This window comes from Harpia harpyja, chromosome 9 (genome assembly GCF_026419915.1).
Source record: "Harpia harpyja isolate bHarHar1 chromosome 9, bHarHar1 primary haplotype, whole genome shotgun sequence".
Lineage (NCBI taxonomy): Eukaryota > Metazoa > Chordata > Aves > Accipitriformes > Accipitridae > Harpia > Harpia harpyja.
In genome coordinates this window covers 23,135,405-23,150,121 of record NC_068948.1, presented here as the reverse complement: position 1 = coordinate 23,150,121, position 14,717 = coordinate 23,135,405, and the positions used below count along the sequence as shown (strand labels likewise).

Sequence of the window (14,717 nt, the reverse complement as noted above, 5' to 3'; positions counted from 1 at the left end):
GGCCCCGGAAGCGGAAGCGTGGAGGGGCCGGAGCCGGCGGCGGGCAGATGGCGGAGTGCGGGCCCCAGCCCCCCGGGGGTGGGAGCGGGGCTGCGGGGGCGCCGAGCCGGCATGAGAAGAGCCTGGGGCTGCTGACCACCAAGTTCGTGTCGCTGCTGCAGGAGGCCAAGGACGGCGTGCTCGACCTTAAGCTGGTGAGGGCCCCGCCGCCCCCGGGTAGGGGGCTCTGCGGGAGCTCCCGCCTCGGGCCGCGGTCCTGCTGCTGGGGGAGCCGAGCTCCTGCGGGCCAGGTTCTCCGGGGGCCGAGGCAGGTTTTGAGTGGGGGGAGGAGTCGGGACACGGCAGCGCCCGGTGCAGCAGGTGCAGGGAAAGGGGGGGTCCCCCGGGGGAACGGCAGAGCTGCCAGCCACGCTGAGGGCATGCAGAGGGGGCTCTGCACCTGCCGCCCTAATATTCCCTCCCGCCGTTTCCTTCCGAGCAGTTCTCCCCACCCAGCCCCTCCGCTTTCCCCAGGAAAGAGGAGGCAGCGGACCCTGCCTGACGTTGCAGGCAGTTGTGTGATTCAGTTGGAGCCCCACTTCGCCGTCGTCTTCTCTTCTGCATTCTTGCCCCGCAGCAAGGTGCTACTTGATCACCAGCACCAAAATGATCCAGCCCTGTAGAGCCTCTGAGACATATAGAAAGAGAGACCTCTAGAAACTGTTCCTCACCGCTGCGGTTTGTCCCGCCCTGGCATAGAGCAGGAAGGGGAGTGTGGTCAGATTCATCTCTGCCAAAGGTTGTCCCTGATGCCTTTAGGCTGTGGAGAAGTGGCCTGTGAACATGCCTTGCTTTTGCATTTTGAAGATCTTCACCTAGAGGAAGTAACTCTGTCTTTGTGGCATGTAGGGTACTTAAACCTTGGCCTTTTCTATAGGTGAAGTTCCTTTGCTGTGGTTTATACAAATACCTCTTAGGTGGATATGCGTGCGAGTGCGCTCTGACCCTTCACAAGCAGCAGATGAGTGTCAGAAAGCTCTGAAGATGCATGGTCTGGAGGAGTCTCCTGGCTGTAGGCTTCTTTCCTCTCCTGTGCCAAATTGTTCTCTTTGGATTTGGGCAATATTTTCTTGCTTAAAATGGCTGTTAAGTGCATTCGTATTTGTTAGTGTGGTTTGATCAGTTGTGCTGTGTAGGGTCTCTGAAGTCCCGGTCTGTTACTGGTAGGTGAGAGGGAACTGACATTGTTGGTCCTGGCTGTGCTAGTACAGCACATGTTAACTCTTGCCGGTGCTTGGTTGCCATGTGGTAGCAGAAACAGGTGTATCGGTGCAGTCCAGTGTGTCCCGAAAACCGAGGGGAGGAGAGTTGTGTGAGCAAGGCAGGGAAGTCCCAGGCCTGCTCAGGAGCTCCTGCCTTACAGCCATGCTTACTCTCCTCCCAGCACTGCATCTTTCAAACAGAGGAATCTGCCTCTTGAGAAGGTGTTGATTCTCTATCAAGCGGTATCAGATCAGATTTAGAAAAGACCTTTTGAATGTTGACTTCACTGAACTGTTGTCAGTCATGCAGACAATTCTCTGTGTTCCTCTTCCCATGCCCATCTCTTTTACCCTCAAGGAGCACTGAATTTTTAGGCTGCCAGACTAGTGTCTTCTAGCGCTGCTGAGGAACGGTGATTTTTGGATCCACCGTGAGCAAGGTGGCTGGAATTTGATTTGTGCTTAGTGGGGAGGTGGCTGGGTAAGAAAGGGAATGAAGGGGCAGTGGCTTCTCATGGTTGTAATGACATTGAGAATGTGGCTTTGTAATTTGAGGCGCTGGGACACGAGAGGTATGAGATGGTGAGCAGACTGCTTGGCTAGGAATTAATCTGATAGGCAGGAAGGATTGAAACATGACTGAGAGGTTGGAGTTCAGTGTCTAACCTTTTTGCAGGCTGCAGATACCTTGGCTGTGCGACAGAAGCGACGGATCTACGATATCACAAATGTCCTGGAAGGCATCGGGTTGATCGAGAAGAAATCCAAGAACAGCATCCAGTGGAAGTGAGTGACAGAGAAGGTCTAAATCGTTCACAGGTCCTTCCTAGTCCTGGATCCTGTCGTACGGGTGCCTTGCTCCTCTTCAGGCAAGCAGGGCTTCATGAGGCTGTTATCTAAGTGACACTGGGGTTAAAATGCCTTGCTTGGAGCAAGGTTCCTCAGTGGTCTGTGCACGCTTGTAATTCCCCCAGCTGGGCTATGCTGATGGTAGTAATGAGGAAAGCTGAAGTACATACTGTGTGTCTCTTACAGCAGAACTCTTATTTTGGTACAAACTAAGTATTTGCAGCACCTTGGGCTAGAAAAGATGCCTGTCATGGCACTGGAGATGGGGGAAAGCCCTGCCAGTCTGCAGGATGTAGGAAGATGTACCAGACCTTGCTGTGCTGGAAGGAAGGTGGAGATCTAGAGTGGGTACAGATGAGGGTTTCCGAGCGATCCAGCCTTGACGTATGACAGGGGTGGCAGTAAGGAAGGTGGCAACTACTCTGAGAGGTTGGGGCTGGTCTGAGTGCCTCCAGAGGCTGATGCCTGTCACTCCTTTTTACTTTACCCAGAGGGGTGGGTCCTGGCTGCAACACACGTGAAATAGCTCACAAACTTATCGAGCTGAAGGCAGACATAGAGGACCTGGAGCAGCGGGAACAGGAGCTGGAGCAGCAGAAGATGTGGGTTCAGCAGAGCATCAAAAACGTTACAGAAGATGTGCAGAACAGTCGATATCCTTTGTGTGAACTGATTACTCTGTCTCCGTGTTCACTTGCTGGGCTGGAAGGCAGGGACCTGAGGGCTGGGTTGGTGCTGCCCTGCTGAGGGCAGAGGGGTGGTGGTGACCTGTTGCTGCTGGAGGATCTGCACTGAAAGGCTCCAGAGGCAGCACCTGGCTTTGAAATTAGGGTAACTCTGTCCAGCCTGGGAACCAGCTTTCTTTGTGGCATGTGGTTTCTCGTCTGGCTTTGTGAAGTAAAAAACACTAACATTTACCATGATGAGAAAAGTGCTTCTCTCCGAGTCACAGGTGCTGCTTTCTTGAGTGCAGAGCTGCTCTTGTGGCTTGCCTGTCTTAGGGTGTCAGCTCTGACGAGTATGTAGCTTGCAGACCTTGCCTGCAGACCACTTCAGAGTGTGGCATGGAGAGCCTTCTGGGAATGGCATTTCTTGTGCTCAGGAAGGAAATGCCAGGTGCCCTTTGAGTTCTCTGTCTGCGCAGGAAGCTGCAGCCTTTCTCCTTAACCTTGGAAACATTAGCGTACGTGACACATGAAGATATCTGCAAGTGCTTCACAGGTGAGGAAATGGTGCTGCATCGTAAAGATGTAACATTGCAGTCCTATCAGTCTGTCCCAGCTGTTCTCCTTTCTTCAGGAAAGAGGAAGCAGCAGACCACGGGCTGCCCAACAGCATTAAGTTAAATGTAGTGCGAGCTCTGATGCCATCCTGGGTTTGTGTACTACTGAGTTGTATCTTTCTTGTCACCCTCAGAGGGGGCAGGCTGTTTCTTTTACTTGTGTTTAAAGGAACATTGCTGCTATTCCTAAGGAAGTCTTTTTGCTGGGTGTCACTATGCATGTGTATGTGTGTTATGTTAGAAGCCCTTGATGTTAAGGGCTTGGGTGGACAATGTTCTAATAATAGGAAGCAAATTTTACTGCATGGTAGGAATCTGGGTGTAAGCAAGGAAATAGTATAAAAAGTGGTCCCTCAGTTGCATCATGCCCTCTACCAACAAGAATGCAAGAGGGAGGTAGTGAAGAGCAGGGCAGAAGGGAATACACCGCTTGCTGTGACCTCACTCCCTTGTGTACTGCCTTCCTAAAGCTGTGAGGTGCCTCTATGAAAAGCCATATGTCCTGTCTCTGTGGGGCAAAAGTGAAGAAAACCCACAGGAGTCTCTGTTTCTTCTCTATTGCCAATTTTGATGGTAGCTGTAGAACCCCCCCAAAAAAATCCCCGGTGGCCAGCGTGCAATACAGCAGCCTGCAGTACATAAACTGTTCTCAGCTGTAGTGGTGTGGAGTCGCAGCTCCTTTCTGCTTCGGTGGACACCTGACCTCTCCTGACCCCAGGCAACCTGCATCTGCTTGCTTGCAGCAGAGATTGAAGCTATTTACCCTAACGTCCCCCAGCCATGCATAATCTCACCCTTGTCTGACTCTCTCCTTGTCTCTTCCAAGCACCCTTCTCACCCTACACTTCATCAGCTCTTCTATTTTTCATTTTTGCCTTTGTGTGCTGTCCTTGTTCACCAGACTTTATACTGCTCAAGTTCCTGCTGGTAACTTATGCATCATCACCCCCTTCGCTTACTGTTTCTTCTTATTTAAGCTAGCCCTTTTTGGGGGCAGGGGTTGTGTTTTCAGTTTGACAGTGCCTGGGGCCAGATAACTTGTAATAGTCTGGAAGAGTTTACTGGAGACCAGCAGACAGCTTATTGCTTGGTTGATTGAGTGTTTTGCATTTTATTGCACCTGTTTTTTGTAAACCAGTTTGCGTCTGAAGTCAGACCTCACCAAAATGCGCAGAGATTAGATCTTACTTAGGGCAGATCTGAATTCCTTCTAGAACAAAGGCTTGATCCGTGTTTTTCCATTGTCTGTTCAGTTTGCCTGTATGAATATGCCTTACATCACTTTTTTTTTCCTCTCCTGAGCATCTGAGCCTTGCAGAGGTTCTTTTTTGGACCTCTTGTGTTCTTGAACTGTGGTGCAGGCTGAATTTCAGCTCCTGGATTTTCTGATTGACTGCTGTTGAACTTGCTTTCTCAAAGTGAGTTAGGGCTTGAAGATTTCCATGCTTGGACTCTTGTCAAATATGGATTCATTATTTGGATTAATTAAAAAAAAAAAAAAGTAAGAATATGTTAGTTTTTAGCGACTGGGAAACATAATTTTCCTGTTGCTGTGATGCATTTTCCACTTGCAGAATGAAAAAGGAAGTGGAAACACACTGTACACTGTTTTGTAGAAGTATTTGGGATATAGCTATCAAGGGAGATAGAAATGCAGCACCTGTATTTGAAACTAACAGGTCTTAAAGCTCGAGCTTGTGTCTTTAAGCTTTATTGTGCTTTTTTTGTCTCTTAACAATATTTTTCTTAAATGCAGATTTGTTAAAGGAATCGCATCTTATTGACAAATCCTGTGGTATTTTTAATCCCTGTACCTTTTGCTGATCTGACCTTTGATTGCTTGCCTGAAATTAAAGGATGTGCTCTTCTGCTGTCCACTCCCTCTCATTGCTCTGGGGATCTTCTGTGTTAATTATCAAGTGAAGCTTAATGCAAAATACCGGTGAAGTGTGAATACTAACCACACTAAACCTTAAACATTCAAAGTGAAAGCTGCTAGCTGCTCGGTCTGAATATGTCTTAATGTTCACAGCGCTGCTATTTCTCTGTTCACGTTTCTCTAAACCCGGATACGGACTGGAAGCTGCTTGCCTGTGACTGTTGTGTTATTGGGGGCACAGGTCTTAAGGAGCTGCAGAACTTGAAAAGGAAGGATGCTGTCAGTCTGGCTCCCAGCCCTGCATGTGCTGGGCTCTGTGCAGGGTCCAATACAGCTAACACCAGGCAGCTCTCTCGCCGGTAGAGACTGGGCAGTGTTGGTTTTGGGTATTGGTACTCCAGCATGAGGTTGCCATGCTGTTGGCAGCCTCACTCCTGAGCCTAGTTCGACACCATCTCTTTGCTGGCAGTGCAGGTCTTTGAGTTGTGCGCTCTTTTGTTTATAATTCACATCTAAAAGCTTGTGACAACAGGATGAAGGATCCTTCCCTTAGGATTCAAATGTTCTTAAGAGTGAATTTAAGCCAGCCCTTCTGAGAGAAAGAAAAGTTAGTCCTGTTAAGGATGCTGCTAAAAAACTTTAGGATTGCTTTGGGAGAAACTTCACAGGTTCTTTGTGCCCTGGGCAGCTGGCACATTGGGAGCTGTATGATATGCTTAGCAGCTCATGTGGGTGTAAATGGCAGTCCTCCATGGAAGAGAGGGCAGGAGATATGGGGCTTTGAGGAGGGGCCCTTTGTCAGTGCTTAATTATTGTCAGAACAGTTTGTGCCTGCTGAATGCTGACCAGTCTGTTTTCACAGGAGACACCCTCCTTGCTATTCGAGCCCCATCAGGCACCCGTTTGGAGGTTCCCATCCCTGAGGTGAGTGATAAATGGGCAGAGTGCGGGGGGGTGGGGGGGGGGTGGGGGGTGACCAAGCTGGAAATTGGCAGTCAGGGGTCTGATGGGAGTTGGAGGAACTGCCAACCCAAGGAAGGCTCCAGATACTAAATAATTGCCAGGAAGCTCTGTTGTTTGGAAGTATGTAATTGGAGGAGCACCAGGGGAGAGGATAGTCCTGGGAGTCAGTGGAATTGTGTGTGGAACCATGCTGAACTGTCTGGACAGCATGTCTTGCCTCTGGGAAATTCCTGTTCTGTTTGAAAAGGGCATTTAATGTATGGTTGTGTTTTGCTTTTGACTTTTCTCAGGGCCTAAATGGACAGAAGAAGTATCAGATCCATCTGAAGAGCACAAGTGGTCCCATTGATGTTCTCTTAGTAAACAAAGATGCTTGGAGCTCTCCTCCTGTTGTACTACCTGTCCCTCCCCCTGAAGACCTCATTCAGTGCCAGGCAGTTGCACCCTCAAAACCACAGATACCACCGCTCACACACTTCCAGGAGGCATCCGTTCCCAGCAGCACCCAGCCCTCTACACCGACACCTACCAGCACTCAGGACCATAGCCCTCCCGCGCAAAAAGCCACAAGCACAGGTGAGAGGGAGGCTACGGGAGGCAGAAACAGGATGGTGGCTGACAAAGGAGAGTATGTTCCCTGGCCTGGCTGGGGCTGGCCCTGCTGGTCCTGCGGCATTGTCAGCTCCTGGCAAGGGAGGCACCCCTGCCTTTGCTGCAGCGAGCCTTTTCTTTTGTCTTGATTAGTGGGACTGGCTGTGTTAACAGAAATAAGACACTTGGCTTATTGGGTAGTGGCAGCCTGTAGGAGCAGTGGTGAGGGAGAGACTAATCACACAGATTCATTGATTAGCAGAAGTTTGTAAAAGGGTCTTTTCAAGTCTCGAGTTCAACTTTCAGTTTGAAAAAAGACTGTCAGAAATTCTAGATTAGGTTGCTTGTGGCTTTGTCCAGCTAAATTTTGAAAGCCTCCAGCAGTGGAGATCCCCAGCTTCCTTGGTGAGCTCTTCCAGGGCTGCAGCACCCTCTCAGTGAATTCCTTTTTCCTGATGTCTGGATCCTTTGAGCTGCATCTCATGCCTGTTCTGCACATTACATCCTTTGGCACCACTGAGAAGTTCTTAATTTTTGTAGCTGCCTTTCAGGTAGCTGCAAGCTGCTGTTAGATTGCCCTTAGACTTCTCTTTGCCTTACTGAACAAGTCCAGCGCCCTCCACCCCATCTTGTAGACCATGTGCCCTAGCCCCCTGGCCATCTTGGTAGCCCTCAGCTGGTTCTTCTCCATATCTTTCTTGAACTGGAGGATGGCCAAGCTGGACACCATACCCCAAGTGCAGCCTCAGGCCCAAGCAGGCAGATAGTAACTTCCCTCAGTGGGCTGGCCACGCTTCTCCTGGTGTAACTTACTACCCGGCTTGTGTTAATTGCTGTGAGAGTGTGCTCTTGGCTTACGTGCAGCCTGGCACCACCAAGACTGCTCTCCAGCAGAACTGCAGCTGGACCTGGGAGTTTTTGCTGGGTGAAAGCAAGAAGCCGCCTTCCTATGCAGCTGTTTGTGCTTGGCCAGCATTGCCAGTGAGGGTTTGGTCTGTGCTGCAGCTGCTTGCTTTGGGGCTGGTGGGAGATGACATTCTTGTGTGTGTCTGTGGCTCTTTCCAGAATGCGGTGTCGCAGCGGCAGAGTCCAAGAGCAGTGGCAACTTTGAGCCCCTCGGCAATGCATCCGCATCGGCCAGCCAGCCAGCTGGGTTAGATACACAGCCACTGCAGTCCTCTGCCTCGCTGGACAGCATCTCCGTCCTACCCAGCCCCTCTACCTCCTTTGAGCCCATCAAGCCTGACCCCACAGGAAGTGAGTATGCACCCTCGTTTCATGCGTTGCTCCAAAAGCATGCTGCTTGGAGCGAGGGAAAGGCTGCTAGGCCTGGAGGAAGGAGCTGAACTCCGTTCTGCCTTTGCTGTCAGCCAGACTCTGCAAGGGATGAGTAGGCATTTCCCTGTGAGGGTGCTGGGGAACCTGGTGAGAAGGTGACTCTATCATGTCTAGGGTCCTGCCACTTTCTGTGATGTCGATACTAGAAAATCTGTGAGGGACACTTGCATGACACGCGTCTTTGCTGTTACATGTAGGATTATTCCCTTTCAGTCCCTTCTGTAGTGCAAGGTCCAATTTTGAGACTGCATGAAGCTATAGAATTTCCAGCCATCGCTGAGAGCACCTTTGTAACTCATGGGGAGTTTTCCTGTATTAGGAGAGCTCTTGTCTCTGTTTTCCTCCTTTACTTAGGAATACTTCATCTATTTTTAGTCATCTTGCGGTCTTAATGATCTCGCAGTGTATATTTGGGGAGCTCCTTGATGTGCTTGGCGAGGTGAAATGGGCTTCAAAAAAGGGACATTTGAGCTCTATGCCAGGAAATGGCAGGCTGGCCCAAGGAGAGAAAAGTGTCCTCTAGGTAAGACACACTGCTTTAACGTTTTGAAGCATACCTTCACTGCAGAAACACTCTAGGTTAGAGGGTTATGGTTAGAAGAGGAGATCTTCCTCAAATGTAGCTCACACAGTGCTTTTGTCATACTTCTGCTGCTAGCGTGTCTGAGAGAAGTGTGAACTGTCTGTCTTCATCTTGGAGTAGTCTTGATTGTGGAATTAGGCCTGTGACATGTGTATAGCTTACCATTTCCCAGTGGGCCTGTGCTGACTCTAAAGGCACGCCCTCATCCTATACAAGATAAATTGAGGTGGTATATGGAAGCTGACACTGTATGAGGCTTACATACAGGGAATTATTCTAGAGCTGCTGACTGTGATAACGTGTTCATGTCCCAGGGCTCCTACAGATTTATTTTAAAGTAGTCGAGTTTAAGTATTTTATTGCTTATCATTTTAGCAGAAGTATGTGACATGGGGTGTGGGAGCAGAATTTCTGGATGGTGTAGGATGATTTGGGTGCATAAGGAGTACAGTAGGACAGTAAGTGATTGTGCTGTAAAGCATTTCAGACTCTTCGTGTAACGATGCAAACCATTTGGTTTGTTGTATTTGCAGTACTGGAACTTCCCAAAGAGCTGTCAGAGATGTTTGATCCAACGAGAGGTATGTTCACTCCCTGACCATGGCTTTGTTCTGTGCCCATCTACCCACAGAAGTGGGACAGCTCGTTTTATTCACTCCTTTTTGGGTTCTTTTGGGGTTGTGGTTTTCTATGGTGCTTGTGGTTGTTGGTGGCCGCTGGCTCTCTACTTGTAGTTAGGCACTCTTAAAATTACTGGTTTCTGTATGTATTTTTCTGTCTTCATGTTGCCAGCAACCTCTGTTAGAGTTTGCCCTACAGTGTGCGGACGAGGGCTTTCCTGTCCCCATGCCAACGCTAATCTGTGCTCTGGCTTCCCATGCTCCTTCTCCAACTTGTCTGCACCAAGTGAAAGAAAAATCCCTGTTAGTCTTGTTTCAGCTGTAGCCTGCCTGAGGCTAATCCAAGCAAATAATCTAGGGAGAGTCTTCTCTCTTCAAAATATCCCTCTGTGGTTTTGGTGGTGCTAGTAATTTTGGAGCAGTAGGGGAGGGGATGCTGTTAACTTGTGTTAGGAGTTCTGCCTCTGCCCAAGGAATGTCTGGGTGTCACTGCCTAATGGTGGGACGGACTCTGGGCTAAGGGCAGGAGAGGTGAAGGAATTTGATTTAACATAAGCCTAAACTGGGAAACTCTTCTTATCTGCACATTCATTTCCCTTCAGTGCTGTCAGAATACTTTCTAGCCCCACAGCTAGGCAGAGCTGAGTACACACAAGCACTTCTGTGGTGACAGGATATGTACAACAACAGTCCCTAGTTCTGTGTTCTAGCAGGTGCTTTGTGAAAGTGCTGCCTTTGTGTAAAAACCCCACAGTCCCAAATGTGCACGTCCGACCCTCCGATCTGTGTGCTAGGAGCCCTGGCCTCCCCAGTTGGCCTGGAGTGCACCTTTCCTCCTTGCCCAGTGCCCATTGCTGGAGATGGTGGATGAGGTCTTGGTAATGACTGAGTACATCTGCAGAATAAATGTGACTTCGCAATGTGAGACATAAACTGCTGCAAGGCCCCAGCCTGTGCAGATCTAGCTTAACTTAAACTAACTGTACTGTGTGACTATGTGGGCACTATTAAAAAGGAGGTGTTTGCCGTCTATGGTAACGTATGTTGTTTTATGGAGTATTCTTCCCAATTTGGAGGGGGAAGGTGGCGATCCAGGAGTGAAGGACAAAAGAGAGTCAACAGCTACAGAGGCAAAACTCAGGACTGGAAAAAAGGAACACTACAGAGCTCAGAGAAATGGGACTTGCAGCATGGTCCATGCAGCCTCTTTCATCCCTGTGTGATCCCAGTAATGTTGCCCTGGCACTGGTGGCTGCTTTCAGGCTATGCAGTTTAAGCTGCAAGAGCCTGCAGTTCTTCCTTAGTGTTTTGTATTGGAATTACTTTTTCTGCGTGGTTTTCTCTCTCTTTTAAATGGGTACTTAATAACTGCTTGTTTTAAACTCGTATCCTGGAAGAAACCTGGATTTCAACACACACATATACACACCCTGCTATATTACCAGCCCTGATCTAAGAATGCAGGTTCTGCATTTAATTGCTATTTATTGAAGCTCGTATTAGTCCTGTCTAGTTGCTCAGTGTTGGAATTCTCTCATCTCATGGCACTGAATTAGACAGGTAGGTTCCTGTCCTCTGGGAAATAGCCTGCTGTGGATAAGTGTCTTGAAAATGGGCTCATCTGAGTTTCTTTGGGAAAGCTTATTTCAAGTGTGGGTAGTATCTCATCAGCCCAGTTAGACTGAGTTAGATATTCACTATCTTAACTTGGTAAAGTGAGAGAAGTATTCAGAAAGTTGTTTTCAAATGCTTAGTTTCTTCAAGAAAAGAGATTGACTTGCACATGCTTCGTTTGGCTGCTTGTCTACCGTTCAAGTGCCTCGTGAACCTACTAGCCAAGAGTAACAATACTGGAGGAAGGAATGACATTTCAGAGAGAATTTTTTTACAGTTTTGTGTGGGCAGTAGAGGAGAACAGAGTTAATGGCCCATTAAGGAAGGATGTGCAGAGCTCAGATGCTCATTCTGTTTGGCAGCAGGCAGCCAGTGAATCTGCCAGGGCCTATGGCTGGATTAGCCACAGCGCAGCCGTGGGGCAAGGGGAGCAAATTAAGGGGGCAAAGGACACAACTCTGGAGGAAGCTGGAGGCTCGTTAGTTCTACTGCTTCTGGAACAGCTCATTTGTTTGTTTTTTTTTTTTCCCCCACTGTTAGCAAAGTTGGTGGGTAGTTGAGGACTGTGAATATGTCAGGCTTTACCAGCTCAACTTCAGATGCACGTTGAGGAGTTTCCTCTGGAGGAGTTTGGGGCACCAGCTAGCATGCCAGTGCAGGGGTAAGGCACAGCCTGTCATATGAAGGAGACTGGCGTGTGGTTGAGCTAAAGCAAGCAGAAACCTCCTGCAGAATTTTTTTGATGTAGCTTTAATTGTCTGACACAGATTTCCCTTTGCCTGTGGCAGGAGGACCAAGCCTCCTTTCGCCACTGCCTGCTGCACACACTGTGCCTTAGCCAGAGGAGGGATAACAAGGGCGAGGACCACCCTGGGAAGGGTGGGAAACTACAGACGAGCAGACCAGGAAAGCAGAGTGTGTTGCTTAACCATGCTTGTCTCTTTCCCAGAATGTATGAACTCCGAACTGCTGGAAGAGCTGATGTCATCTGAAGGTGAGTCTTTGAGTCTCCTCCTCATGGTGTGGCCTCTCCAGGGAAGGAAGCCCACATTGTGTGACTTTACCCAGCTGACAGTCTTGCGACTGCAGACTCACCCTCATCTCTTCTGGGCTCTGGACACAGACTCTGTTCTCACTGTCCTGCCAGTCCCTGCGAGGGGTGTGAGGACCAGAAGAGCCTGTCTCTTCCGTATCGCAAGGCTGACTTGAAGCAAGCTCAAAGACTGTTACTGTGAGGTGGCCTCCTCGTGGCTCCGCAGCTCAGCGCCCGTTGGCAGCTCTTGGCTCAGTGTGGGAGTGCTGAGTTTAGTAACCAACCGTGGGCTTCTCTTTCCCCAGTGTTTGCTCCCTTGCTCCGCCTCTCCCCTCCACCTGGAGATCACGACTACATCTATAACCTGGATGAGAGTGAAGGCGTCTGTGACCTCTTTGACGTGCCTGTCCTCAACCTCTGACTTCTCAGTGCGGCTGTGAGCCTCGCAAACACAGACCGTTTTGTAACTCTTTGGAAAGTGTCTATTTTTGGATTCCTTTTGTGCTAGAGCTCAATGAGTGAGCGATTCAGAGATGCTCTCATATGGACTCAGAACCAAGAGATGTGGACTTGCAGGCCGGGAGCCTCCCCGTAGCTGCTTCCTCTTCCTCTGTTGCACGTGCAAGGTGCATGTGCAACTCGCTCCACCGTATCTCTCTCTCCACTGGATCCTGGGTCTCACTTCAAAGGGTCTGTGTTTTGAGTGTTCCCAGTTCACCTGTAGAGTTTGCCCATGTGCCTCTCTGAGCTTTCTCAAATCTGCATGCCTTGGTTTTTCCTGCACTCCTAGAGGCACTTTGCACCTCCTAGGTACCAGCTGCTACAAGGAGCCCTAATATTGTGGTCAGTTCACAAGCCCGGAGGTAGTTAGCTAGATTTCTCAATGTGAGCAGTTCAGATTGGGGTGGTTATATTTCTGAATGACAACGACGGGGGAGGAGGGTGGAAAGGTACCAAAGTGTCCATTTCTTCCAGTGACTCAAGACCAAGCTAGTATGTTTTGCAAGAAAAAGCACTTTTTTTAGCCAGCTGTGCCTCCTAGTGGGACTCAGGAGTTGAGCATTCCTAGTAGGACCCAGGAGCTGAGTCTTTCCCTGCTTGTGCATCAGCAGGAATGCTGGTTGTGCGTTCACCAGTCTGCTGATGCATGAGCCCAGGGGCTCTGGCTCTTTGTACAGCAGCTGTGCTGTTTCTACAGGGCTAAAGAAGAGGTGCCAGTATGTTGGGGTTTTTTATTTTATTTTTTTATTTGTTTTTGCCTGAGTGAAGAGATGTTTGAAAGGGTAAGACTGCTCCAGCTGGTGCCTGTAAGGTACTCCAGGTACATCAGAGCCTGCTCATATTTGCAAATAGCTGTCTTCTCCAACCATTGCACTTGAGCCTTCAACTGTCTGAAAGGCGACCAAGCAGTAACAATTCAGTAGTACTGTGCTGTGACAAGTTATGTAGGTGTTGTCAAAATAGTGCTCCCCCCCCCTTTTTTTCTCTTGGCATCTGCTCAGGATCAGCCTTTCTGTATATTTGAATTTGCTCCTCTATTATCCATACCCACACTCCCAATTCCTGATCCTGTGGCAGGTTGCTACCTAGTGTGATGCTTTCTCTGCATCATTTTTCTGCAAGATTTTCTTCATTGCTTTCTTCATACCTTCTTCCATTGTAATGGAAGGTCTGCTGTTGGGTTCGTTACGATGATCAGGTGGTACCAGTCTTGGACCTTGTGCAGTTTAGTTGGAGTAAAATGCCCTGATGGATCTGTGTTGTATTTTGCAAGCCCTGACTTTGGTTTTCAGTCAGATCCTGTATTTGAGTGTCCAGTTTTGCACATCTTCCTGCTGATGTGGTAGCAGCTGTCCTGCCTTTCCTGCTCTGCAAACTACTGAAGAGAGCACCAGGCCAGGAGTGTGGCTGGCCATTGCAGACAGGTAGCTTGCAGCCAGTGTAACCAGTTGATGTTTAACTTCTCCGCTTAGCTGCTCACCGCCTGTGAACCACACAGCCAGCTGGAGCACCAGGAATATGGGATGTAAAGTCTTCAATTGTTGGAGCCCACAGAAGTGAGAAGAGTATATGCTTGGGATGTGCACCCCTGAGGTGGCTCCTCGGACCATCCTGTTCTGTGTGGGACTCCTCCAGAAGAGCCATCCCTCTCTGCAGCCCTGAAGCACCGGTGTCCTCTTTGGGAAAAGCCTGAAGAATTCAGGAGGAACAACGGGATGGTCTCTAGTGTGGCAGCGGGCAGCTGCTGCCGGCAAGACAGCCGTGGCGTGGGACCCTGCAGGGGAGTGAACTTCCAGCCTGCGTGCAGCTAGTCCCCGAACCTTCCCTCCTCAGCATGGAAGCTGACCGACATCCCTCGGTCCTGTGCGTGCGTTAGCTAGGCTCTGTGGCTTTGGTGTAGCTCGAGCTCTCTGTGTACTGCCTGGCCCTTGCCCTCCTCCTGAGTGTTCATGTTTGCCACCACCAGTTAGACAACCTTTGGAAAAGGATACCTAGAGAAAAATTTACAGTCGCAAATGAACTTTTGATTCATATATAAAGATTATTTTTATACTTTTTTTGCAAGGAAAGAAAAAAATTGCCTGTAATATTTGTACAGTGTTCTCTGACGTGAATAAACAAAAAACTTTCCAGAGTTTCCCACCTCGCCCCAGCCGGTGCCTCCCCTCAGCCGAGCCCGGACGGAGGGGGTGCCCCCGAAAAGCGGGGTGCTGGCCGTCCCCC

At 49.3% G+C, this 14,717-nt stretch overlaps 1 protein-coding gene across 1 annotated transcript; it reads left to right on the top strand.

The window, feature by feature from the left end:
- The first annotated feature begins 12 nt into the window (after positions 1–12).
- E2F4 (E2F transcription factor 4) lies at positions 13–14,628 on the top strand. Its single transcript, XM_052798159.1, has 10 exons — positions 13–194; positions 1,918–2,027; positions 2,582–2,745; positions 3,270–3,311; positions 6,114–6,175; positions 6,505–6,790; positions 7,871–8,062; positions 9,260–9,307; positions 11,910–11,954; positions 12,299–14,628. Exons 1-10 carry the CDS (start codon positions 48–50, stop codon positions 12,412–12,414), a joined length of 1,212 nt encoding a protein of 403 aa, XP_052654119.1. The 5' UTR covers positions 13–47; the 3' UTR covers positions 12,415–14,628.
- Positions 14,629–14,717: the final 89 nt, after the last annotated feature.

Excerpts from the sequence above, each read along its gene's own strand:
- E2F4 (XM_052798159.1), top strand. The coding sequence starts at position 48 with ATGGCGGAGTGCGGGCCCCAGCCCCCCGGGGGTGGGAGCGGGGCTGCG. Across the intron at positions 9,308-11,909 it reads GATGTTTGATCCAACGAGAG|AATGTATGAACTCCGAACTG; the intron begins GTATGTTCACTC and ends TCTCTTTCCCAG. Across the intron at positions 11,955-12,298 it reads AGAGCTGATGTCATCTGAAG|TGTTTGCTCCCTTGCTCCGC; the intron begins GTGAGTCTTTGA and ends CTCTTTCCCCAG.